At 62.4% G+C, this 25,531-nt stretch overlaps 1 protein-coding gene across 1 annotated transcript; it reads right to left on the reverse strand.

Moving 5' to 3' along the window:
* Positions 1–5,882: 5,882 nt before the first annotated feature.
* NINJ1 (ninjurin 1) lies at positions 5,883–15,123 on the reverse strand. Its single transcript, XM_081103642.1, has 4 exons — positions 14,955–15,123; positions 7,726–7,951; positions 7,076–7,235; positions 5,883–6,326 (listed from the first exon to the last, which is right to left on the reverse strand). Coding segments are annotated over exons 1-4 (462 nt in total). The 5' UTR covers positions 15,030–15,123; the 3' UTR covers positions 5,883–6,325.
* Positions 15,124–25,531: the final 10,408 nt, after the last annotated feature.

Consider the following 25,531-nt stretch of genomic DNA (forward strand, 5'->3'; position numbering starts at 1 on the left):
GCAGCTGCGGCTGAAAGGCCCCGGGCTCCCCTGGGCGGGGAGGGGGTCGCCCTGCGGAGCTCCTAGCGGTGGGCCCTGAGGAGCTGGGAGGCCCCGGGCTCCCCTGGGCGGGGAGGGGGTCGCCCTGCGGAGCTCCTAGCGGTGGGCCCTGAGGAGCTGGGAGGCCCCGGGCTCCCCTGGGCGGGGAGGGGGGCGCCCTGCGGAGCTCCTAGGGGTGGGCCCTGAGGAGCTGGGAGGCCCCGGGCTCCCCTGGGCGGGGAGAGGGGCGCCCTGCGGAGCTCCTAGCGGTGGGCCCTGAGGAGCTGGGAGGCCCCGGGCTCCCCTGGGCGGGGAGGGGGTCGCCCTGCTGAGCTCCTAGCGGTGGGCCCTGAGGAGCTGGGAGGCCCCGGGCTCCCCTGGGCGGGGAGGGGGTCGCCCTGCGGAGCTCCTAGCGGTGGGCCCTGAGGAGCTGGGAGGCCCCGGGCTCCCCTGGGCGGGGAGGGGGGCACCCTGCGGAGCTCCTAGCAGTGGGCCCTGAGGAGCTGGGAGGCCCCGGGCTCCCCTGGGCGGGGAGGGGGTCGCTCTGCGGAGCTCCTAGCGGTGGGCCCTGAGGAGTTGCCTGCCGAGGGAGGGGCTATTGGACCTGGAGCAGGAACGCGGAGCTGAGAAGAGCCAGAGAAACGGAAGCTGCAGGGGAGGGAAAAGAAGAAAACCCCCAAGAAGACACGCAGTGAAGAGCTCAGCGGACGCTGTTGCAGAGCTCAGCAAGCTCCTGGAAAAGTCTGGAAGCACCTGGCAGGAGAGGGCTGGTGCCTGCTAGTTTCCATGGAACTGGGAGTCTCCTGACTCCCTCCTGGCCCCTCTCCATCTTGGGCTGACAGCCGACGACTGAGCCTCCTTTGCTCAAACCTCTGACAACTACAAAGCACTGGAGGCCGGAGGAGCCAAAGTAAGTGGCTGGCCACGGTGTGTGATGGGCTGGGAAGCACCTTCCCTTCCGAAGCGCCGTCTCCCGTTTCCCGGCAGCTCTGCTGCCATCTCAGAACAGACAAATCATGAATGAGCAGGATGTTGAATGAGCTACAGTGGTCGGCAAACTCATTAGTCAACAGAGCCAAATATCAACAGTACAACGATTGAAATTTCTTTTGAGAGCCAAATTTTTTAAACTTAAACTATATAGGGAGGTACATTGTTATTAACTTAATTAGGATACTCCTAAGGCTTAGGAAGAGCCACACTTGAGGGGCCAAAGAGCCACATGTGGCTCGCGAGCCGCAGTTTGCCGACCACAGAGCTAGAATGTTGCAAGAGCATAGTAAGCGCCTACCTGGATATGGAAGTACACATATCGCGAGCTTTCCCAGCGGGCAGCGGCCTGGTGCAGGGCCTGGGCAGCTACCCGCGGCCAAAGGGGGCCCTGCGGGTGGAGAAGGCACTTAGCGTGAGCCTTGGCGGGGTGAGCGTCACCTGCTGAGCGGCTGCCGGGGCTGGACGGGCCTCCTGCTGCCCCCCATCCTGAGGCGGGTGCAGGCACAGGGCCAGCAGAAGGGGGCCCCTTTGCACGGGCAGCTCACCACCCAGGCCCTGGGAGCTCTGCCTCACGTAACACAAGGCCGAAAGCACCCGGTTTTCAAGGCAAAGCCCCACCCCAGAGCCCCTTTAACATGTTAATTAAGTGCAATAAATTTTTCTAGAAAATGGCAAAAAAAAAAGTTTGAAAGCATGGAAGCATGGACCCCAACACCAAAAGGTTTTCATTGATAGAGAGGAATGTTCATGGAGCATTATATGCTTGCAACATAATCTATGATTCAAAAAAGAAATAAATTGCCCTAGAGGGGCTCAGTGGTTAGAGCACCGGCCTGTGGACTAAAGGGTCTTGGGTTTGATTCCCAGTCAAGGGCACGCACCCGGCCCAGGTCAGGGTGTGTGTGTCTCTCTCACATCGATGTTTCTCTCCTCCCTCCCTCCCTTCCACCATCTCTAAAAATCAATGGGAAAATATCCTCGTGCTTAAAATAATTAAAATAAAATAAACTGAGCAAATTGCCACTGACATAGTTCTGAACCGAGTGACACCTTCCTCAAGGTGGAGTTGGGTCTCAGAGGCTCTGGCCCAGGAGAGGCTGGTACAAGCTGTATGACACAGTTCTTGTTTTCAGAGCCCGAAATGCAGCTGCATCTTGCACAACACGGGGTTCCCCTTGGCAAGGGGGGCGGTGACTGTGGGCACCGGGCCGCAGGGCACTGACGCTGCTGGAACAGCTTGTTTACAGCTCCCACTGACTCAGCTCAGAGGCAGTGCTCCGAGGGAGCCCCGCCCGCCATGCTCCCCTGTGTCCCCCCAAACTTCTGCCCTGCGTCAGGCCCCTGCCAGACAGGCCCTGGACCCACAGCCTCATAGAGCCCGGCTTGCAGGGCTCAGGAGATGAAGAGATGGAGGGCCTGTCCTGCCCTAGGCCTGCCCCTGGAGCCTGCGTTGGCTCCCCTGTATGTCAGGGGCAAGAAGGGGACCCCTTTAGGGACTGGGGCCCTCCATCAGCACTGGCCAGGTGGCAGCTGGGACCTCATCTCCTGCTGAGAGGACCCCAAGGGCAGGCACCGCTGGGCTAGGGAGGTTCCTTCTCGGCCCCCTTGCCCCACCCTGTCCACTGTCACCTCCTGGGGGCGAGAGGGCCTGCCCTGGCCTCCCGCGCCCTCTCTCCTTCAAGGTGGCTGGGGTTTTGAGTGTGGAAGGTGAGGGTAAAGAGCCAGGACAGGGAGGCCTGCAGCGGGAGCCAGGCCTGGACACCGCGGGTCAGCCAGGTGTGAGTGGACGCGGTGCCCTGGGGTGCACGAGGACACCCTGGGGCCCCCACCCTGAGTGGGAGATGCCTGCCAGTCTCTGGTACAGAGCTGCTCCCTCACCCTTACCCCATCTGTCCGTCTTCTCCTGTCTGGCATTTATGTCTGTCGATCACTCACCTATCATCTATCACTTATCTATCCACTTCTCTTTCCTCTGTTGATCAAGTATTCAATTATCTTCCCGTATCTATCCATCTTTCACCTACCAATCACTTACTCTATCATCTCTTGGTCCATTCATCCATCATCGTCCAACTTTTACAGAAAGAAGGCTAAGCATACAGTCCCCTGCCCTGTCCCACTCAGAACCCGACTCAGGCTCCACGTGCGGCTCCCTCCCCACCCGACCACTCCAGGCTCCCCCAAGGCCATGCAGGCCACAGGCAGGGCTCACCCTCCTCTCGTGAGCCCTCCCCAAACCCCCTTCTCTCTGGTGTCCTCCAGGACACCCCACACACGTGTGCATCTCTTGCTCCTTAGACCCTCGCTCATTCTTGGGGTCTCTCATGTCCCCTGGGAGGACAGCTGAACTGCAGGGCGGCGCACGGGAGAGGTGGGAGGGGTGGCGTGTGCGGGTCCAGGAGGAGCCCTGAGAGTTGGCTCTGCTCCACCCTGCTCTGGGCCTCAGCACACATGGATGAGTGAGAATGCTGTAGACACCTACTGAAGACCTACTGTGTGCCAGACACAGTCGTGGGGAGACCCGGGCCGACCAAGGTCCCATAAGTAGAAGCACAGGCATGAATGGGAAATGTCACCCCTCTCTGGCAGAACGCCTCCACATGGGGAGACTGGTGGGCAGGACGGGTTGCAGCCTGGTCTTAGGCCGGCATGGCGAGGGTGGGCGGGGCTCAGACAATGGCCAGGGGGACATGGTGGCCAGTGAGTCCAGCCCGCAGCTCTAAAGGCCGAGTAAACCCAATGGCCCCCTGTGGTAGTGACAAGTAGAGGGTCGAAGGCCTGGGGAGGACTGCAGGGCTGGACACTGTCCCCAGGAGGTGGCAGCACGTTCCAAGGCCAAGACGGGCATGTCTGGAGTGAGGGCTGGAGTGGCTGCTGAGGTTTGAGCCGGGAGCTAGTGAGTTGGGAGGTGGAGGCCATCATTGCCTGGGGGGCACCTTGGGATGGGGCTGTCCCCAATGCCCCCAGCACCCATGCAGGGCACCCTGGCTTGGTGGCCCAGCCCCCCATCTGGGGCTGCCCCCGGCTGCGTCCGCACAGACTTCCGGTCCTGGCCGAAGAAGGAACCAAGCCAGGTGCTGGCCACATCGGAGGCGCTGCCGTCGCTCCCGTGGCTGCGGGCCACAGGCCACACGGGACAAGGTGCAGGGGGCGTTTGCCTGGACACTGGGGTGGCCAGGAGCAGGGCTGAGGGGCTGCACAGGGCCAGGTGGAGGGGGACAGTCCACAGCTGGGAGCCTGAGAGGGGAAGGTAAGATGAGACCCTCTGCCCACCCAGCCACTGTCCACTCTGCCCACTTGCTTTTCCTGGACCTCATCCACAGGGGCCTCCTTTAGAAACTCTCTCCACGGAACCCCAGGCCCCCCAAGCAGGGCTGCCCGGCTCGACCCGGGTCCTAGCACTTTCGGAACATGCTTCAGCATTTCCTGTGCTCATGCCGGATGTCTCGCCCACAGGCACTTCTGTTTATCCATCCCTTGGTGCCAAGCTGACCTTCTCACCCCACAGACCAGACGGCAGGGTCATCTGACCATCTTAAGGGACCTGGGTGGGTGTGGGGAGAGGAGTGAAGACGACAGGGGTTCCCCGGGATCCCCGGCCCCCGAGGGTCCCAGCTGAGGCCAGGCCCCCACCAGGAGATGGGGGAGCAGGGGTCCCGGTGGAGGAGATAAAGGGCAGAGTGAGGGCTCAGGTCCTGGTGGCTTTGGGGTGAATGGAAGGAGCTGGGGGTTCCAGCCAGGTGAAGTGAGAGCCCTCGAGACAGGCCAGACCCCAGAGAGCACCAGGCCCTTGTTGGGGGCTCTCAGCCCACCTGGGGCAGCCCCGCTCCCCTTGCTCTCCTGACGGGAGGGCAGTCACGATGGAGAGTGGGGCGGGGGGCGGGGGGGAGACGGTGAGCGCTGGGACTTGGCCTGGGCCGGTCAGGGGACCAGGCGGAGTGCCCAGGAGGAGGCCCCGGCAGCTGCCTGCCACTCTTCCCCCAACGTGAGGAGGCTCCAGTCTAGGCTTCTGACCCCAAATGCCCCCAGAGTTGATGTGGGGACCAGCCACGCCTCCCCAACCCTGACACAGGCACCCCAGGCCGTCGCCTTACAAACGCGCCACGGGCCCTGTGAGAAGTGCCAGGGAGCCCTGAGCCGGGCAGGGCAGGTGGGTCCCTCCGCTGTGAACAGCAGCTGCTGCGGGGCCTGGCCGGCCCGCGGGCTGCCGTGCCGACAGTGTGCCGCCGGCCGGCAGGGGCAGTCAGGCCGGGAGCCCACTTCTGGGAGGTTGAAACTGAAGCATCTTTTATTTTTTTCAGTTCTCGCCAGAGGATATGGGTTTATTGATTTCAGAGAGAGGGAGAGAGGGAGAGAGAGAGAGAGAGAGACAGAGAGAGACAGAGAGAGAGAGAGAGAGAACACATCAGTTGCTTCCCGTACTCGCCCCAACCGGGGATTGAATCTGCAACCTGGGCAGGTGCCCTGACCGAATCCAGCCGCAACCTCGTCATATCGGGACCGCGCTCCGGCCACCGAGCCACGGCCGGCTGCAGGGACGCTGTGGCGTCGGCGCAGGGTGCGCGTCCCTCGCGGGGCCCCGCCAGATGGGGAGCACCCGGGAGGCTCCCAACAGAGCGGACGATGACCGCAGTGACCCGGGCCACGGCCTTGGGCCTGGGCTACGGGAGCTCTTCGACCCATTCTGTGAAAAGAAGACCCTGGGGCACTGGTCTCCACCGGGAAACCTGCCTGGAGATGCCAGGCGCCAAGGAGCCGCCAAGCTCCCGGCCTGGAGAAGGCACGTGAGGCGTGAACCAGGCCGTGGCTGCCTGGCGGAGAGGCCGGCACAGGCTGCTGGGCCAGGAGGGAGCTGTGCTGGAAGCCGCACGGGAGGAGCAATCATTTTATTGGTCGTTTGTGCTTAGAGAAGCGGGGCTGGGGGAGGTGGGCATACGGCGGGCCCGGGGAAGCTGCTGGTCCAGGCTCCGGGGCAGGAAGGGCAGGGGCCACGAGCTCCCAGCGGTGTGTTGGCTGAGGGGGCATTTCTTTGTCCTTCTGGAAATGTCCCAAGACTAAGGCTGGCCCTGGCCCCTCCCCCGCCCTCGGGCCTGCTGCGTGTCTTTCCACATGGCCCTCCTTGGGGGTCCAGTTCCGCCTCTGGCCTCGCTGCCCCTGCTTCAGGGGGAGGAGCCACGGATGGAGCAGGACTCACTGGCGAGTGTCCTCCAGCCCAGTCCTGGCTCTGGCGTTCGCAGGGGTGCAGCGCCCAGGCTGGGGCCCGCGGCCGAGGCAGCTCCTGGGGTCTGTGAGGCTGTGGTGGCACAGGCGGGCATCTGCAAAGGGCAGCAGAGCAGTGAGGGCTGTCGGACTAGGGGCCCCGGGCTATCCTGTGACCCTGCCTTCGTGGTGTCCATGGTGTCGGGGCCACTCCGACTCCAGAAAGGCCCCATTCTGACTTGGGCCAGCCTCAGTTTCCCCTCCGGAGTCACTGAGGGCTGGAGGGCCTGGCCCCAGCACACTGACAGGGACCCGGGGAACAGGGCCGGGAGGAGCCCCAGGCTTGGGGAGAGTCAGGGTCATGTTTGAGGACACACTGGGCCATTAATCCCTGGCCTGGTCATCATGCCATGAATAAGGGAGCACGCTGGCGTCCAGGTGCTCTGTGGGGTTCCCACACTGCCATGGGCATCCTGCTGGACAGACAGCTGCCCGTCAGCAGTCCACCCTTCCTCTGGTCCGTCAGGCTGCGCCGCCCTGTGGTGTGCAGCCCTGGCCGGGGTCCCGAGTGCAGGACCCTGGCGTCCCGTGTCCCGTTGCTGCCCTCAGGTCAGCAGAGTGACCTCCTGAGTCTGCCCTGGCGACACTCAGGGCGCTCCGCACAGCAGGAGGCCGCCGGCCTCCCTCAGCACCTGCCCAGCGGGGTGCCTGGCAGGCGCTGGGCCTCTGAGCAAGACAGGGCTGCGTGTGGCGGGAACGCTCCGCTGCAGGCATCGCCCGCGAGGCCGGGTGGGGCCGCTCACGATCAGTGGCCGGAGAGCCTGGGCGGGCTGTGGCGGGGAGTGCCGCCGGCCCTCACACTCACCAGAGCCTACTGCCGGGCGCCAGGTCCACCACAGGCTTCTGGACACCGAAGGCCGTGATGAAGATGTTCACCACGACGATGATGAAGACGAGGCCGGTGGCCAGGTTGTTGAGGAAGTCCAGTTTGGCGTGCTTGGCTGGGTTGTTGAGGTCGTACCTGACTGTGGGCGAGAGGGTGTGGACACTGCCCAGGCCGCCCGCACGGGGCCCAGCGCGGCCGAGCATCAGGCCGCCTCTGTCCATCAGAGACACGCCTGCTTTCGTGCACTACTGACAAGGGGCCTGGCCGGACGGGAGCCCAGGGGGCCTGGCACCTGCAGCCACACAGCCAGTCATCCCGCCAGCCTCCCCTTCAGGTGACAGGCAGGGCAACAGGCAGGTCAAGTAACCGCAGGAGGTCACACAGCAGCCAGGAGGCGGGAGGCACCCCCGGAGCCCTGCTGCTCCCAGCCCTGACCGCACCTGGGGACGGGGTGGAAGGACAGAGCCACGAGGGGCTCTCAGGGGCACATCCTGGACTGCAGGGCAAAGTGAGGCGCCCCCTCCTGCCCCTGGGCAGCTCTGAGGGCTCCCTGCTCACAGGGTATCCGATGGTGAGTGCCCCGCCCAGGAGGTGCCCGCAGGCCTGCAGGCATGGCCGCCAGCTCATACCCAGGAAGATGAGCAGCACGCCCACGCTGATCTGCAGCACCAGGGAGATGGTGATGAGGGCCACCAGGGGCACGTAGAAGCCGAAGCCGGGGCCCTGGTCGATGACGGCCTTCAGCTGCGAGGCGTTGGCCATCAGCAGGGCGATGTCCAGCATGCTCTCAGCGGCGCTCTTCTTGTTGGCGTAGTGGTTCACATTGATGAGCCTATTCCTGCCCCAGCGCGTGGGCTGTGGGGAGGGGCAGTCAGTGGGCTGGCCACCGGGCAGCAGGGGCTGCAGGCCCACCCGGGACTCCTCCCGGGACTGGCAGGGAAGTGGGGGCTCAGGTGAGGCTTGAGAGGGAAGCGCTTAACAGAACAAGAGGCCCAAGAGGGTGAGTAGCCCCTGCAAGACCCTCCCTAGGAATCGAGCCCTGGAAGAGAAAGGAGACACACAACCTCAGCACACACGCAGGCTGGAAGCTGCCACCAGTGGCTGCCTACACGTGGTCTCCCTTCCCGGGCCACTGCCCACGGCCCCTGCCTCCTCTCTCTAGGTCTGGGGGTGGGGATGCCGGGGCAGAGGTGGCTTTTGGGGTGGGAGGCAGATCCCTTCACTCGTCCAGCCCAGCCGGGAACTGCCTGCCTGGACCCCTCCCCGCCCAGAGCACCCCCGCTGAGCAGGGCGCACAGCAGACTCCAGAGCTGCCTGGGCATTCTATGCTGCAGTTGAGCTTAGATCTTCCTTAAGTTTCATTTAAAAAGTTTAAGCCACGTAATTGCGACATGGTTGACAGGCCATAAGCTGTGCACGTTTAATGCAGACGTTGCAGGGCCGGAGGCAAGTCCGCACCCAGGCTCCACACGCCGCCCCTGCCCCTGTGCACAGGGTTTGTGAGGACACGGCCGAGGCCACCCGCAGGGCGGCACTGTGACCCGCCGCACGGAGTCCCGCCCCTCGCCTTCCTGCCGGCCACACCACCGGGGAGTCCAGACCCCCTCGCCTCTGCGGAGAACAGCCCGCTCCAAGCGGGGCCCTGCCACTCCCGGCGTCTCCACCTCCAGGGGACCTCACAGTGCCCCTGACTGGCCCTCCCGCCCTGGCCCTTTGTCCTCAGGGGCCGCTGTGCTGCCGAGCTGGAGCCGTGGCCTCCTGGGGCCACAGGAGATCCTGTTTCCAGACTCAGGAAAGCTGGGAGCGGGAGCGGGTGTGGGAGGGGCCTCACGGTGCCCAGCCCACCTCCACGCTCGCACCTGCAGGAGGGAGGGCCTCGCTTTGTTAAGTTGAAGGTTAGTCTGGAACAACAGGCCCAGAGGAAGGAAGGATGGGCACACAGAACAGAGCTGGCTCTGCTGCCTGCCCCACTTTCCCTCACGTGAGCGGCTCTAAAGTAGTGAATCCACTCGGTTTAAAATTCCAGACCCGTGTGGGTCTCCCTCTGCCTCCCGCGCCAGGTCTCCAGCTGCGCTCACAGCGGGTGGCCGTGCCTCATGCCCACGCCTCGCGGCTGCCCCCTCGCCAGGGTCTGGAGCCGGTGGCCACTGCCACGGGCCTGTGCCCCACGGCATGCGGCCACCCCTCGCGCCACACCCACTGCATGCGTGCCCCTGAGTTTCATAAACCAAGAGGGCCAGAGTGCTCTCCCTCGAAGCCACCCCAACGCTCATCCCAGGCTCCACGCCCAGAGAAAAAGCCGGTGCAGACTTACAAAGGGCTCCACCTTCTGTGGCCTCATACGTACACACGAGCTATGCACACACATCCACACACACACACATCCACACACACACATCCACACACACACATGCACACACAGACACACACATCCACACACACATACACACATCCACACACATCCATACACACATACACACATACACACACACACACATACACACACACATACATACACACATCCACACACATCCACACACATCCACACACATCCACATACATCCATACACACATACACCCACACATCCACACACACATCCACACGCGCACACACATCCATACACACACACATCCACACATGCACACACACATACATACACACACACACACATCCACACACATCCATACACACACACATACACACACATACACACACACGCGTGCACACATCCACACATCCACACATACACACGCACACACACATCCACACACACAGACACACATCCACACACACATCCACACACACATACACACACACATACACACACAGACACACACATCCACACACACATACACACATCCACACACATCCACACATACACACATACATACACATACACACATACACACACATACACACACATCCACATACATCCATACACACATACACACATACACACACATCCATACACACATACACACATACACATACGCACACACACATACACACACACATACACATACACACACACATCCACACACATCCATACACACATACACACATACACACACACATACACACACATACACACACACGCACACACACATCCACACACATCCACACATACACACACATACACACGCACACACACAGACACATCCACACACACATCCACACACATACACACACATCCACACACAGACACACACATCCACACATCCACACACACATCCACACACACACATCCACACACAGACACACATACACACACACACACACACACACACATCCATACACATATACACACATACACACACACATACACATACATACACACATACACACACATCCACACACACATCCACACACACATACACACACATCCACACACATACACACACATACACACACATACACACACATACACATCCATACACATATACACACACATACACACACATACATACACACATCCACACACACAGACATCCACACACACACATCCACACACACATCCACACACACACATCCACACACACATCCATACACACATACATACACACATACACACACACATACACACACACACAAACACACACATCCACACACACATAAAACAAAGCCTGTACATAAACATAACATGCACACATGTGGACACACAGGTATTAACATACATATATTAACATGCACACATATACATACACAGTACAGGCATATGTACACATGTATAAGCACACACACATATGTACACACCCATATGAACCGCTGCCTGCCTCCCCAGCTGCCAGGAGCCACCTGGGAACCTCCTACCAAGACCTGGGCAGTGCAGGGGACAAACACCCTGTTAATGTGCTCCTGGGCCAACAGGACTTCCCAACACCTCACCTGCGGCCAGGAGCTGGGTGGCTCAGGGCTGTCGGACTGTTTCCCCTGAAAGCCAGGAAGGGCCTGTGGGCAGGCAGCGGACTCCGTGCAGGGCTGCCGCCCTCTGCGGGCAGGGTCTTGAGGCCTCTCTCTGAGGGCGGCTCACGGTTACCCAGGCCACTGGCCCAGAACACGCTGCTGTGCGTCCTCCGTCCGGCAGGAGGGGGATTGGGACTGGATTCGAACCCAGGATTTGAACCCAGGTCTGAGGCACCCTGGGTGCCCAGTTCTGGTCACAGTATAAGGGATACCCCAGCCCACTCAGGCTTGAATGGGAGGAGACGGAGGGGGCTTCCGGAGCCACCAGCCCCCCCCCCCCCCCCCCGGCTCTCCTGGAGACCAAGCAGGATGGGCTGAGGCCCACTGAGGCCCTGCAGAACCTGCGGGGTTGGTTACCGACCCCCTCCCATTGGGCCTGACTCCACTCTGCCATGGACCCCAATCCTGAGAACAGTCCTGCCTGTCCGCCCGGAGCCCATTTTCACATCTGCTGGGTGACAGACCGAGGACCCCAACAAATCTATGAGGTTCACCACCTGGCCCTCCCCTCTGGCATCCCTGCCCTGAGCCCGGTTCTCTCCCGTCTGTAAACTGGGCTGGCGGGATGGGGTGAGGGGTCCCAGTGGTGGCTGACAGCGGAGGAGGACTGTCCAGGAACGGAGACCTGACTGGCCTGGCAGGGCCGGGTGTCCCTCATCGGAGCTGCCACCGGGGCCCCTGCACAGGCTGTGCCGGCACCGCCTGGGGCCACATCGGCCCACAGCATCCCCAGACCGTGCCCCTCAGCCAGCAAGAGGTCTCCACCCGCTCCAGGCAGGAAGTTTGGTGGGGACGGAGAGGGTGTTTCCGGTGGCAGCTGGGCTGTAGGCTGGGCGCACCCACTTCCTGTGGGCTCAGCACTGGCCTTCAGTGACCCTGCGGCCACATCCACGTCACCTTTCAGAACTTGGCTAAGACCCTGTCAGCCTTGGAATCTGCCGGGAAAGCAGAAAGGAGAGGAGCAAAGTTCCCCCAGCACCTCAGGCTGCGCGTGGCCGAGGTGGCCGGAGCCCTGCCCATCCTGTCCCACCCCCGTGCTGTCCTCAGCTGGCCACAGGCCCAGGATCTGCTGCAGCCGTGTCCCCGGCTGCCCCAACCCAAGCCCCCAGCAAGACATAGCTGCAGGCCACTTTCACAATAACACTGGCACTCACCGTTCCTCCCGCCATTGGCAAAAAGGAGCTGACTTACAGGAAACATTTCCGGGAAGGCCGGGGAGGGCTGGGCAGATGGGCCTGCGTGCTCAAGCACATGGAGAGAGGCATCTCGGATCTCCCCACTGCCCTGGCCCAGAGGGGCTTGTCTGCCCAGAGCTTACATGTCTGACTCCTCCATAGGCCTGGCCTGCGGGGCGGACCATACCACCCCATTTCACAGACGAGAAAACAGGCTGGATCGACTCTGCACCTGCCCGCGGCTGCGCGGTACAGTCCGGCCGCTAGGGGCACGCTGGGGACACAGCCCACCCACCCCTGAGGATGCCCTGGTTTATCCCTCCTCCCAGCAAACCTTTCTTCCTGCCCTCAGGCAGGGACGTGAAGGGAAAGCCTATGGCGAGCCAGGAGAGTGTAGGGGAGAGTCATGCATGTCCGGCGTTCGCCCGGGGAACACGCTGCCTGTGTCCCCACCAGGAGAGGGGCGTGTGTGGCAGGCGGGGATGCAGCACTTCACACATTAACTCCTTTAGTCCTCACAATGACCTCGAGGAACACACTGCTACCACCCCACTTCACAGATGAGAAACTGAGGCACAGAGTGATGTGCCTTGAACACGACAAGGCAGGTCCTGAGGATGGGAAGGGAGGGAAGAGGCTGGGGTGCAGTGTCGGGTGGAAGTGGGCAAGCTGAGTGGCCCTGTGGCTGCCACCCCTCGTGACCAAAGGAGCCAGACCAGTGTGTTGGCTCACGCAGGCTCCCAGCAAGGCCTGACCTCTCATCACACCTCCTCCCCAGCGCCCACGTGTTTGGTGGCCCAGCCTGAGGGCCTTTCTCTCCCTATTCCCTCTGCCTTGGGTGCCCTACTCCACATCGCGGGGGTAGGGGGCGCACCTGCACCTCTCCAGTCCTCCAGGGCCCACTGCCACCACACCAGCCCCTGGGGCTTCTGTCTGCTCTGCTTACAGGATGCAGAGCCACCCCGTCCAGAGCCAATGCAGTGTTCCACCCCCTCCAGGGCCAATGCAGTGCCCCCTCCCTCTCCAGAGCCAATGCAGTGCCCCCTCCCCCTCCAGAACCAATGCAGTGTCCCACCCCCTCCAGAGCCAATGCAGTGCTCTCTCCCCCTCCAGAGCCAATGCAGTACCCCCTCCCCCTCCAGAGCCAATGCAGTGCTCCCTCCCCCTCCAGAACCAATGCAGTGCCTCCTCCCCCTCCAGAGCCAATGCAGTGTCCCCTCCCCCTCCAGAGCCAATGCAGTGCCCCCCCTCTCCAGAGCCAATGCAGTGCCCCCTCCCCCTCCAGAGCCAATGCAGTGCCCCCACCCCCTCCAGAGCCAATGCAGTGGCCCCTCCCCCTCCAGAGCCAATGCAGTGTCCCACCCCCTCCAGAGCCAATGCAGTGCCCCCTCCCCCTCCAGAGCCAATGCAGTACCCCCTCCCCCTCCAGAGCCAATGCAGTGCCCCCTCCCCCTCCAGAGCCAATGCAGTGCCTCCTCCCCCTCCAGAGCCAATGCAGTGTCCCCTCCCCCTCCAGAGCCAATGCAGTGCCCCCCCTCTCCAGAGCCAATGCAGTGTCCCCTCCCCCTCCAGAGCCAATGCAGTGCCCCCTCCCCCTCCAGAGCCAATGCAGTGTCCCCTCCCCCTCCAGAGCCAATGCAGTGCCCCCTCCCTCTCCAGAGCCAATGCAGTGCCCCCTCACCTAAGACCGCAGGTCTGCAGCAAAGTGTGCAGCCAAGGCTGGGAGGTGAGCAGGACCCCTCCCTTCAAACCGACTTCCACCCGTCTGGCCTGGTGTTACCTGCTGTGCTCCCCACACAGCCCCAGGCCAAGAGAGAGCCCCGGGAGGGGAGCAGCTCCCCAGCACACAGCCCAGGGCGCCAAGGTTCCCGCCAGGGCAAGGCCAGTGAGCTCCCTCGCCAACTGGCTTCATCCCTAACCAGGACAGACATCCTGGGCCCCAGGCCGCTGGCTTTAGGGAGGGCGGGTAAGGGGCTGGCTGGGGGGGGGTTGCTGTGGGAGAAGGAGGGAAATGATGGTTGTGTGGGACCGGCTCCACCCAGGGCATCCACGCCACCTGGCGCCTCGCTTGCACGCACTCCTGGGCCCTATCATCTCTGCCCCCACCCCCCTCCAGGCCCTCCCCGCAGGGGGGCAGGAACGGAAAGACTGTCAACCAGTCCCCGAGGCTGTGCCCAGGGCAGCTTCACACCCAGGCTGGGAGTGCTGGGCCCCCCAAGCGGCCCAGACCACCACCTGGGCCCAGCCCGGCAGCAGGGGGACCGAGGGCAGGAGGGCACCAGCTCTGATGGGGGGGGCACCTCTGCCCTTGCTTGCCCCACGCTCCCCACTCCCCTGGCCTGGCAGGGCAGACGCTGCACAGGCCGCGGGCGGGTGCGGGAGGGGGGAGGGCCCCAGTGGCCTCAGGTTCCCCGTCAAGGCACAGGGACTCTGCGGACGCCGTGGCCGCCGCGGGTGATGTCACTGTCTGCCCGCCGCTGGCCCGGGGCCTGGAGGCGGGTACCCCTCCCGCCCGGGCGCAGGGAGCAGATAAGGCGGCTGCAAGTTAGAGGCTGCGGGGAGGGGGTGGCCGGCGGAGGGGAGATCGGGCGCCCCTGGCCCGCCCGATGGCAGCCGGCCGCGCTCCCCCTCACCTGCGGGGCGGCGAGACGGGAGGAGGGGGGGGGGGGGGCGCGAAGCCCAGGGAGGCCCCGCGGAGGCCGCGCGGGGGAGGGCTTACCGGGGCATCCCGGGCGCCGGGCGAGTCCGGCCGCAGGTCACCGTTGAGCTCGTACCCCTCGGGGACCGAGTCCATGGCGCGCACGGCCGCCGCCGCCTCGCTCCGAGCCTGAGGCCGCCCGCTCCCCGCCGCGGGCGTCCCGTGCGCGCCGCCCCCGGACCGGCCCGCCTCGTCCGCCCTCCCCAGGCCCCGCCCCGCCCGGCGCCCCGCCCGCCGCCCCGGGGACTCGCAGGGCTCCACCCTTCCCGAGGGAGGCCCCGCGCTGCGCCCCGGCCGCTCCGCCCCGGCCCCTCCGCTCCGCCCCCGTCGGACAATTTTCATCCACAAAACAAGGCCCGCAACGGGCCATCGGCAAACCGCGGGAGCCCGCGAAGGCCGGGCGGGGACCGGCGCCGGCACACGGTGCGCCCCCGAGGCCGCCTCCGCCCTCCGCGCCCCCGCCTTCCGCCCGGGGAGCGGGACGCGAGGGCCTCCCACGCACTCGCCCGCCACCCCGCGTGCCCCCTGGCGCCCTCCAGTGGGCGGGGCGGGTCAGAGCCCGGGGCTCCCGCAGCCCTAACTGGTCCCAGAACCTGGGCCTCCGAGGTGCGGCGCGGAGCCGCCAGGGTGTGACCCCCAAGGGAGCGGCTGCTGCGCCCTCCTGTCGGGCCCCTGACCCCCCGGCCGGGCCCCAGGCACCTCTGCCTTCGCCCCTCCCGGTGGAGACCCCGACTCCGCCTTGCCCCCCGCGTCCGTTGATTTCCGCTCGGAAGCCCCTCCCCCCCCCCGTGTGCCCTGAGCAGAGCTACCACCCACCCCGCGCTCCTCCAGCCCCCTGGGGAGGCAGCTGGCTGCGTGGGTGCCAGGCTGCGGGGCTCCATGAGCTGAGCTTCTGCCAGCAGCTGTGCGGGCTGAGGCAGGAAAGGGGTCCCCTTAGCACACGGCCGGGCATGGTCTCCCCCAGAAACGGTCGCTCAGCGGGGTGGCCCCTGAGCCCCGCTGGCTGCGGGGGGCGCAGTCATTCCGCCGTCAGAGCCGTGCTGTGTGCCAGGCCCCAGGTCGCTGAGCTGTGCTCGTGGGGCGGCCCCGCTGGGCCCAGGCGCCCCGCTCGGCTCTCCCTGGGAGCAGGTGTTCCCCGCACCTGACGGGGGACACTGAGGTACAGCTGGGGACAGGCCCCGCCGGCCAAGCCCAGCACTGCGCGAGGTGGCGCAGCTGTCTGCGTGGGGGCCCCTGTGGTCTGCCTGCCTGCCTGCAGGTGGGCGCCTGTGGGGCTGGAACCCGAGGCCGTGCCCAGCACTGCTCTCCACACACACACTCACACACACTCACACACACACTCACACACACACACACTCACACACACACTCAAACACACACTCACACACACTCACACACACTCTCACACACACACACACACACACACTCACACACACACTCACACACACACTCACACAAACTCACACACACACACACTCACACACACACACACACACACACACACACACTCACACACACACACACACTCACACACACACACACACTCACACACACACACTCACACACACACACACACTCACACGCACACACACACACACTCACACACACACACACACACTCGCGCACACACACACTCGCGCGCACACACACACACACACGCACACACTCACTCACACACACACTCACACACACGCACGCACGCACACACACACTCACACACACACACACACTCACACACACACTCACACACACTCACACACACACACACACACACACACTCACACACACTCACACACACACACACACACTCACACACACACACTCACACACACACACACTCACACACACACACACACTCACACACACACACTCACACACACACACACACTCACACACACACACACACTCACACACACACACTCACACACACACTCACACACGCACACACACACTCACACACACACACTCACACTCACACACACACGCACGCACACACACACACACTCACACACACACTCACACACACACACTCACACTCACACACACACTCACACACACACTCACACACACACACACACACACACAGTCACACACACACACACTCACACACACACACTCTCACACACACACACACTCACACACTCACACACACACTCACACACACACGCTCACACACACACACTCACACTCACACACACACACTCACACACACACACACTCACACACACACACACTCACACACACACACTCACACACGCAGGCCCTCCCCCTGCTGGCCGTGGTGTTCTGTGTGTGAAACTGAAGGCATGGAAAATGCAAGTCACCTGGGGATTTACCAGGAGAGGAATCATCCACTCAGCCCTGGTCAGGCCTCCCTGTGACCCCGGGCACATCCATGCCACCCGCTGGGCCCCGGCTGCTGTAGGACCTGCTCACGGAGGCGTTCGGATCTGGCCCCTCAGGGCTCTGCTCCTCTGGGGCTGAGGTCAGGGTGTGTGTGCTGCCCCAGGAGCTCACCCACCGGCAGCCCCGTCTCTCTGCCCTCCACGCAGGCCGCCCGCTGGGGGCTGGGGGCAGGGTCCCCTCCTTGGCGGCATTCCTGCGCTGTCCCCAGCGGGCGGACTGCTGTCAGCCTACCTCCCAGCTACGGAGGCAGCTCAGAGAGCCGCTCAGTTCCCGGTCTGCCTCCCCCGCTACAGGCACAGGAGCGCGGGGTGCTGGGGTCAGTCAGGCCCGGCAGGCGGCCCTCGCAGCGGCCCTTATGCTCACATAACCCAACCTGCGCTCAGGAGCCGCTGGGAGTCCAGACTTAGACGTTGGCGCCCTTTGCACAGAAAGCATGTGCCCCTGCCCCAGCCACATAGGACTCACACCCCCACCCTCCCAGGGCAGCGCTGGTTCGGAACGGGCCAGGGAGAGGCGGCCAGGAAAGAGGTCCCGTGTCCGTGTGCAGAAGGCAAGAGTGGAGGGGTGGGGGGAGGGAAGGGGCTGAGGAGCCTGCTCCTGCCTGTCCTGCACCACGAGTGTCTCGGTGGCTCAGCGGGGAGTTGGGGTGCCTGGCCTCCCACCCTGAAGATGCTGTCCTGTGGGGCTCCCGACAGCTCTGGTCTGGAGTCCCGCGTCCCTGCGTGCGGAAGGAAAGGCCGCGGTGGGCAGTGGGCCGACAGGCCTTTAGGTCTGGGTATGTCGCCCTGCTCTGTAGGGAAGACACGTGTGCAACTCACGCACACAGGCGGACACGCATGACCGGCTGCACACGCAGCGCTGGCTGAGTGCACTTGCCCCTCTGAGCGGTGAGACTGGGCCATGCCTCCTGCTGTAAAGTCGGGGTGCCGTGAAGAGGTGCCCCTCCGCACACTGCTGCTTGGAGCAGGCAGCCTCGACCCGGGGGGCAGGCCCAGAGGTACAGCCTCGCTCTGCTCCGGGCACACCCTCACCGCCCCCCTCAGTGGCCCCTGGAGAAGCGTGGGTGTGGGGAGGAGGTGCGCTGAGACACCCTGTCTGTGGAAGTGGCGGGCTCCTGTCCCTCTCCATCTCTGAGAGGCGGGAGTGGGGCGGGGATGAGACAAGCTGGAGGTGGCGAGGCCTGCCCTGGCATCCTGGGCGGAGGGAGGCAGCCCTGGCATCCTGGGCGGAGGGAGGCAGCCCTGGCATCCTGGGCGGAGGGCGGCAGGCCTGTGCGAGGTCCTGGCCAGGAGGCTGGCTCTGCAGCTGCAGCTCTGCCCTCCTGGGCCCGGGCCCGCCCACACATGCCCACCGCCAGGAGCAGCGCGCCTGGAGCAGCGGACACTCCCTAGGAGCTGGTGGCTGCCCACGGGGCGCCCGGGCACAGTTACATGGCAGTGGGTGGGGCCCAGTGCCCTTTGCTTCTGTCAGGCACTTCAGGAACCACAGCTCCCACCAGGTGGTGACAGCGTGAGAGGGGGAGGGCGGCCACCGGAGGAAGGTGCCTGCCATCACTCCCACTTTGAAGACAAGAGAGGAAGCACCGCTGTGTCACACAGGCAGCCCGGCCGAGCCTGGTAACCGGCCAGTAACACAGTGGGCACCTATGCAGGCACATCGCCCCCTCGGCCCTTGCAGGACTTGACATGCCAGGGCCACATGGAAAGGAGCAGCTGGCCCTCGAAGGCCCTGATCCCCAGAAACAAAGTGGGTGCTGAAATGCCTTGCAGCCATCAACAGAGCAGGCGCCGCAGCGGCTGGCTCCGGCAAGGGGTCCCGATGCGCAGGCCGTCTGCTCGCCTGTGCGCCCGTCTCTCCCCGGCACGGCTAGGCCTGGCTCCACTGTCAGCTACTGGCACCTGTGCCGCCAGAGCCCTTCCCCAGCAGTCAGGGCAAAGGCGGCAGGGACAGCGCTCAGCCCATGGGAGCCCCGATTTCGGTGCAGCAAGTGGTGCCCCGTTTACCTGTAGCTTCGCGTGCCCTGGCCGCTTCCTGAGGGTTGGGGGGCTGTGCTGTCCTCACGACTCCCTCCTTCCTGCTGCCTGGAATACGGTGCAATGGCCGGAGCTCCCGCAGCCACTGGCCCAGGAGGAGAGCGGGGCTGGGGGTCTCGCACAGCACAGTGCAGACAGAGAGCCTGCCTCTCCAGGGGGCCGCTGAGCCCAGACCCTCCCCGGTGCCACCTCCACACTTCTCAGGGGGAGTAAGAAAGAAGTCTGTCTTGTTTTGAGAGCGCTGTAATCTTTTTTCTGATATCCACAGCTGATCTCAATCCTATTTTTCTTTAAAAAAAAAAAAAAAAGAACTAACTATATTCTTTAGAAATAGTTGTTTTATTTTTTAAAAAAATATATTTTATCGATTTTTTACAGAGAGGAAGGGAGAGGGATAGAGAGTTAGAAACATCGATGAGAGAGAAACATCGATCAGCTGCCTCCTGCACACCCCCCACTGGGGATGTGCCTGCAACCCAGGTACATGCCCATGACCGGAATCGAACCTGGGACCCTTCAGTCCACAGGCCCACGCTCTATCCACTGAGCCAAACCGGTTTCGGCTCAATCGTATTTTTCATATATTTTCATTAATAAATCATTTTTTCTTTAAGCACAGAACATAACAACAGATTAAACACCGCCCCTCCCCTCAAGCCTATGTTGAAAAGCACATCCCACTGGCCGCTGAGGCCCTCCGAAGTCTTCTTTCGAAAGTCCTCACTCCTGGGTGCGCCCACTCCCCTCCCGCCGCCCTTCTCTTGCCCATGGACTCCTGTTTACCTCGGGGCCTTCGCATGGCCCCTGCCCCCAGGCTCCGCCTCGTCCCCTGACTGCAGACCCCTGTCTGCCACAGCCCCTGGCCCTCACCATGCCCTGGGTCAGGCCTGAAAGCACTGGTCTTGTTCGTGTGGGGCTGACTGTGCCCTCCCGGGGCCCGGACACAAAGCCCAGGCACTGCTGACCCATGGCCCACCGGCCACCTGCGCGGGGCACGCCCTGGCCACGTCCCTTGCTCAACCTCCCGGCACCCCTCAGCGAGCGGGTGCGGCCTGTGCTCCACAGACTGACACGGCCACGCTGGAGCTCCCCAGCCCCGGGCTCGGCCGGCCAGGAGCGGAGCCAGTGGCCGCGGGGAGCGTGGAAAGGAGGCGCCCTTTGGGACCCTCGCGGCAAGTGGTCTGTGGTTTGGGGAAGAGCAGGCGCCGGCAGCCAGGTCTCGTCTGGGTGCCCCTTCCTCTTCCCGAGGTCCCTGCTGGCTGTGGCCGGTGCCGGCGGTGGGGAAGCTGGGCAGGCCACGGCTGCCCCTTAGGAAGCTGGGTCTGAAAGCTTCACATCTGGCCCAGGTGCTCAGCGGAAGCTGCCGAGTGAGCAGTGAGGCGAGCAGACCCCGCTGACTCCCTCCTGCCTTCCCTGTCCAGGGCCAAAGCCTCTTTATTCCCCAAGTCTGGGTGCTGCCTCCTCCAGGGAGTCCCAGGTGCCCCGAGGGCATCCTCTCTGTACCCCGAGGTTTTCCTGCCCCCTGCCCCGTGAGACTCCCCCCTTACTGTGGCTCAGGAGCTGCCTCCTGCGGTACCCCAGCGTCCAGGTGCTTCCCAGCCCTGAAGGCTCTGAGTTGTGACATGACCTCGTGGTTCTGGCCGAGTGGAGACACTGCCACCCAGAGCCGGGCTGGGCCTGACGGTGCTGCCGCACTCCTGCTTCGGGTTGGGAAACAGGTTCCCAGAGCTGAGGTTGAATACAGGCCTCCTGAGCCCACCCACCCACCCTCCCGAAATGGGTGCCGAGAGCCACCCGGAGGCCATGGTGAGGCCCGAGGGAGCCGGCTTTTCCCTGGAGTGTGGCCACCTCAGACCCAGGCCAGAACACTCCAGGGCCTGCGGGAGTGGGCTTCGGGCCTGGTGTGCACCTGAGTGGGGAGAGGACGGCAGGCGGCCTCATCCAGGGGTGTCCTTGTCCCGCTCTGGCTGGCCAGTCTCAGCACCAGGAGGGACAGGCTCACCAGCCCCCACTTCCGTTTCTGCCAGGCCCAGGAGGGGTGGCTCTGAGGACCTCCCTCTGCGCCCTGAGGTGGGGACTAGGGTCAAGTCATGGGTTTGACTGGGGACCCACTTCTGGGCACGAGCCATGTGCTCCTTCCCGCGGCCCTCCCTGTGCCTCGGCCTGTGCCCTCTGCTGTGGCAGGTCTGGGCCTGTCCGTGTGGCCACGGAAATGGCCGCCCTCAGAGGCACTGTTTGCAGTCGTTTCACCGGTGGCCTGGGTTCCTGCCACCGGTCACCTCTCACGGTCGAAGAGCAAATGCAGTCCAGCAGATGCACGCACTGCCCACCCAGGGCGGGCGGAGACCTTGTTTGCTGAGACCCTGCGGCGGGGCGGCCGGCGGGGAGCGGGCAGCTGTGGCTTCTGCCTCCGTCTGAAATGCTGGCTTCCAAGTTCCTTCCTCTGCTTCCTTCCTTCCTGCCTGCCAGCTCAGGCTGATCAGATCATCTGGGAGCTGAGGTGTTCCATTGATTCCCCAGCTGCTGCCTACAGACTAGGGAGGGCGTGGTCGACGGCAGGGGCTCAGGGGCCGAGCCCCAGGCTCCAGCGCAGGGTCAAGGCGGTCCGGACGCCGGCCTCTCGGTGGGACCAGCTGTCTGTGCCACTCCTGGGTGGTGTCTGCACTGGGCAGAGGCTGCCGTCTCTGGGGCGGCTCCCCGAGCGCCACATTCTCTGTCCATGGCTCCAATGGCACCGGGGTCGGCAGGCCTGGTGCTGGGCAGAGCCCAGGGCAGCATGCAGCTGGCTCTCACTAAGGGCATCTCCCAAGCTGATGGAAACCCAGGCAACACAAAGGGGCTTTTATCCGCTGGACGGCAGGTCCCCCTCTGCACACAGGGAGGACAGACAGCCTTTCAGGAAACCCCGCAGGCTGGCCCTCCTGCTCGGCAGGGTTTTCCAGATCCTTCTCCAACCCATTACTCATTCTGTCCTGGCAGGGCCTCCTGCCTCTTTCCTGCAGAAACTGTGAGAAAGGAGAAAGCTGAGAGGGGAAGAGAGAGATGGAGGGACAAAGAGGGAGAGAGATGGGGCCTGGGAGACAGAGGGAGAGGGACTGAGGGGGTCGGAGAGAGCTAGATAACAGAAACATGGAGACAGGTTAGTCTCGTCTCCCTGGGGTGCTCTGCCTCAGCGGTTCCCTGGGTGTGAACAGGTGTGTTTATGTCTCCCCTGACACCCTCTCGTTAAGCTGAGAGCAGGCTTCACTCTCCAGGATGTGACTTCCTGTCCCTGAAAATGCCTGTGCTTCCCTCCCAGCCAGTACAGCGTGGCTGTGCTGCTCCTGCAAAATGCACGATTAAGTCACAGTTAACTCCTAGTTGACACCTATAGTAGCTAAACCTTTTCATGTGTTCAAACCAACGTTACTAGTGCTTTGGGAAGGTTAAGAAGTAGCTTGGTTGCTAGTAATAGAGACCTTCACTTTCACATCTATACCCTTGTCTGGCCTCCCTCAGTCACTGGGCCTGTCTCTGTGCCCAATCAATTACAGCCAGGTGGCCTGTGGGATGTCAGAGGCTGGGTCACAAAGGACATGGTGGCTCTGGCCTTTCTCTCCTCGGTCACTCGCTCTGGGGAGCCAGCCACTTTGTCGTGAGGAGACCTGGTGTAGGGAGGAGCTGAGGCCCCTGGCCGGCACCTACTGGCCGTGAGGGAGTGAATCACAGGAAGTGGATCCCCAGCCCCAGTCAAGCCTTCAGATAAGACCTCAGCCCACTTAGAGTCACCCTGCAGAGTCACTGCTAAATTGGCCCATAGAAACTGACAGAGACAGTAAATTAGTTCTTTTTAAAGCCACTAAATCTTAGGGTAAGTTGTTTCACAGCCATAGGTAACTAAAACAGTGAAGATTTGGGTCAAGAGGCCAAATTCTGCTGTGGCGTCAGATAACCCCAACACAGTGGTGGCAATCACACTGAGGGTTATTTCTCACTCACGCACATCTCCTGTGCACCCAGGTGGCATCCTGGCACCAGTGTATGTCACTCTAGTAGCAGGTCACTTCCTGTTACATTCAGAGGCCGAGATGGGTCATGTGATCACACCCAGATGTATGGAACCAAGAAAGTAACTGGGTACACTATGGGCATTGTTTCTGCCATAGGAATCAAAGTCACTATAAACGGCTACTACCTATTTTTAAAAATGACCTCAATCTAAAGATCATAATTTCAATCATTTTGAAATTATGATTCACAACTTTTCACTTCCTGTGGAATAAACGAAACCTTTTTTCATTTTAAACCTGAGAGTATCCAAACTTCCACAGTTGTTACAAGACAGAAACTTGAAAACAAAGCAACTCTTCTTCACAAATATCTGATAACTAGAGGCCCGGTGCATGAATTCGTGCACAGGTGGGGTCCCTCGGGGTGGCCTGCGGAGATCGGGCCACAGCTCACACCCCCTGCCTCACAGCCCCGCAGCCCCACCTGGCACCCTGCCTTGGCCTGGCACCACCCCCTCACCTGCTCCACCATCCTGCCTGCGGGGTGATCGATTGGGGCTGGGCCCCCCTGCCCGGCTCCCTCAGCACCTGGGAGCCAGGTGGCGGCCCCACCGTCACCGCTGGTCATCATCTGCAGGATGATTGGCAGGGTGATCAGGCCCCACTACACCCGCCTTGACCTGGAGCCGCCCACTCACCTGCTCCACCATCTCGCCGTGGTCAGTGGTCCCTCTTGTCAGGGCCCATCGGGGCCAGCAGTGCCTCCACTGCGGCCTGCTGCCAGCACCATGTCACTGATGCCTGCCATGTTCCGCACCACCCCCTGGTGGTCAGTGCACATCATAGCGAGTGGTTGAACTCCCAGTCTCCCGTCAAACTCGCCATCAAATGACCGCCCGAGGGGACAATTTGCATATCAGGCTTTTATTGTCTACTGGAGGCCCAGCACACTAAATTGTGCGGGTAGGGTCCTAGGCCTAGCCTGCGATCAGGGCCATCTTCTGTCCATTCGCCAGTCCCCAGGCTGAACGCCGCCTCCGCCGCTGGGGCGGGTAGGTCGCAGGCGCGCTCCGCAGCTTCCATCAGCGCTGCCAGCCCCAGCAGCGGCAGCACCTGCATGAGCGGCTCCAAGCAGGCAGCACGTTCCATCAGCGGCCGGCCAGGGCACATGCATGGAGGTGAAATCGCTGGCGCCTGCTTTCCTGCTGGCCTGAGCCCCTGAGCAGCCGGGGATGAGCTGGGGATCCCAACGGCCTGACAGCCAGCCCGGTCCTCCCGCCACCCACCCTGGTTCCCCGATTCATCATCACTGATCCATCGGAGCCTGCCGACTAGCGGGAGGGACCAAGAGGCCAGCCCTTTCGCCCGTGCCAGTCCCCAGTCCCACCGCTGCCACCCACCGCTGCCACCCACTGCTGCCCTGTGGTTCCCTGTTCACCAGCAGGCGGGGGTGGGAGGGTGGGGGAGTTGGGGGAGGGGAGGGACCGAGAGGTGGTCAATACCTCATGTTGTTGCCCTAGCCGGTTTGGCTCACTGGATAGAGCAGTGATGGCGAACCTATGACACGCGTGTCGGGGGGACACGCGAACTCATTTTTTTGGTTGATTTTTCTTTGTTAAATGGCATTTAAATATATAAAATAAATATCAAAAATCTACATCTTTGTTTTACTATGGTTGCAAATATCAAAAAAATTCTATATGCGACACGGCACCAGAGTTAAGTTAGGGTTTTTCAATTTGCTGACACGCTGAGCTCAAAAGGTTCACCATCACTGGGATAGAGCATCGGGCTGGGGACTGAAGGGTCCCAGGTTCGATTCCGGTCAAGGGCATGTACCTGGGTTGCGGGTACATCCCCAGTAGGTGATGTGCAGGAGGCAGCTGATCGATGCTTCTCGCTCATCGATGTTTCTAACTCTCTATCCCTCTCCTTCCTCTCTGTAAAAAATCAATAAAATATATTTTTTAAAAAAACACCTCATGTTGACTGGTTGAGCGGTCGATCTGGTCGTTACACTTATGGTCCCTAGCCTTTTATTATATAGGATAATAATAAAAGCATAATATGACCGCGGAACAACTGCCTGGACGACCACACTAGGACACCTGCTGGCACCAGGCCAGCCAAGGCGGGCGTGATGCGATTGGTTGGGGGCCCATGATTGCCC

This window comes from Myotis nattereri (assembly GCF_964212035.1).
Source record: "Myotis nattereri genome assembly, chromosome: 12".
NCBI classification, from domain to species: domain Eukaryota; kingdom Metazoa; phylum Chordata; class Mammalia; order Chiroptera; family Vespertilionidae; genus Myotis; species Myotis nattereri.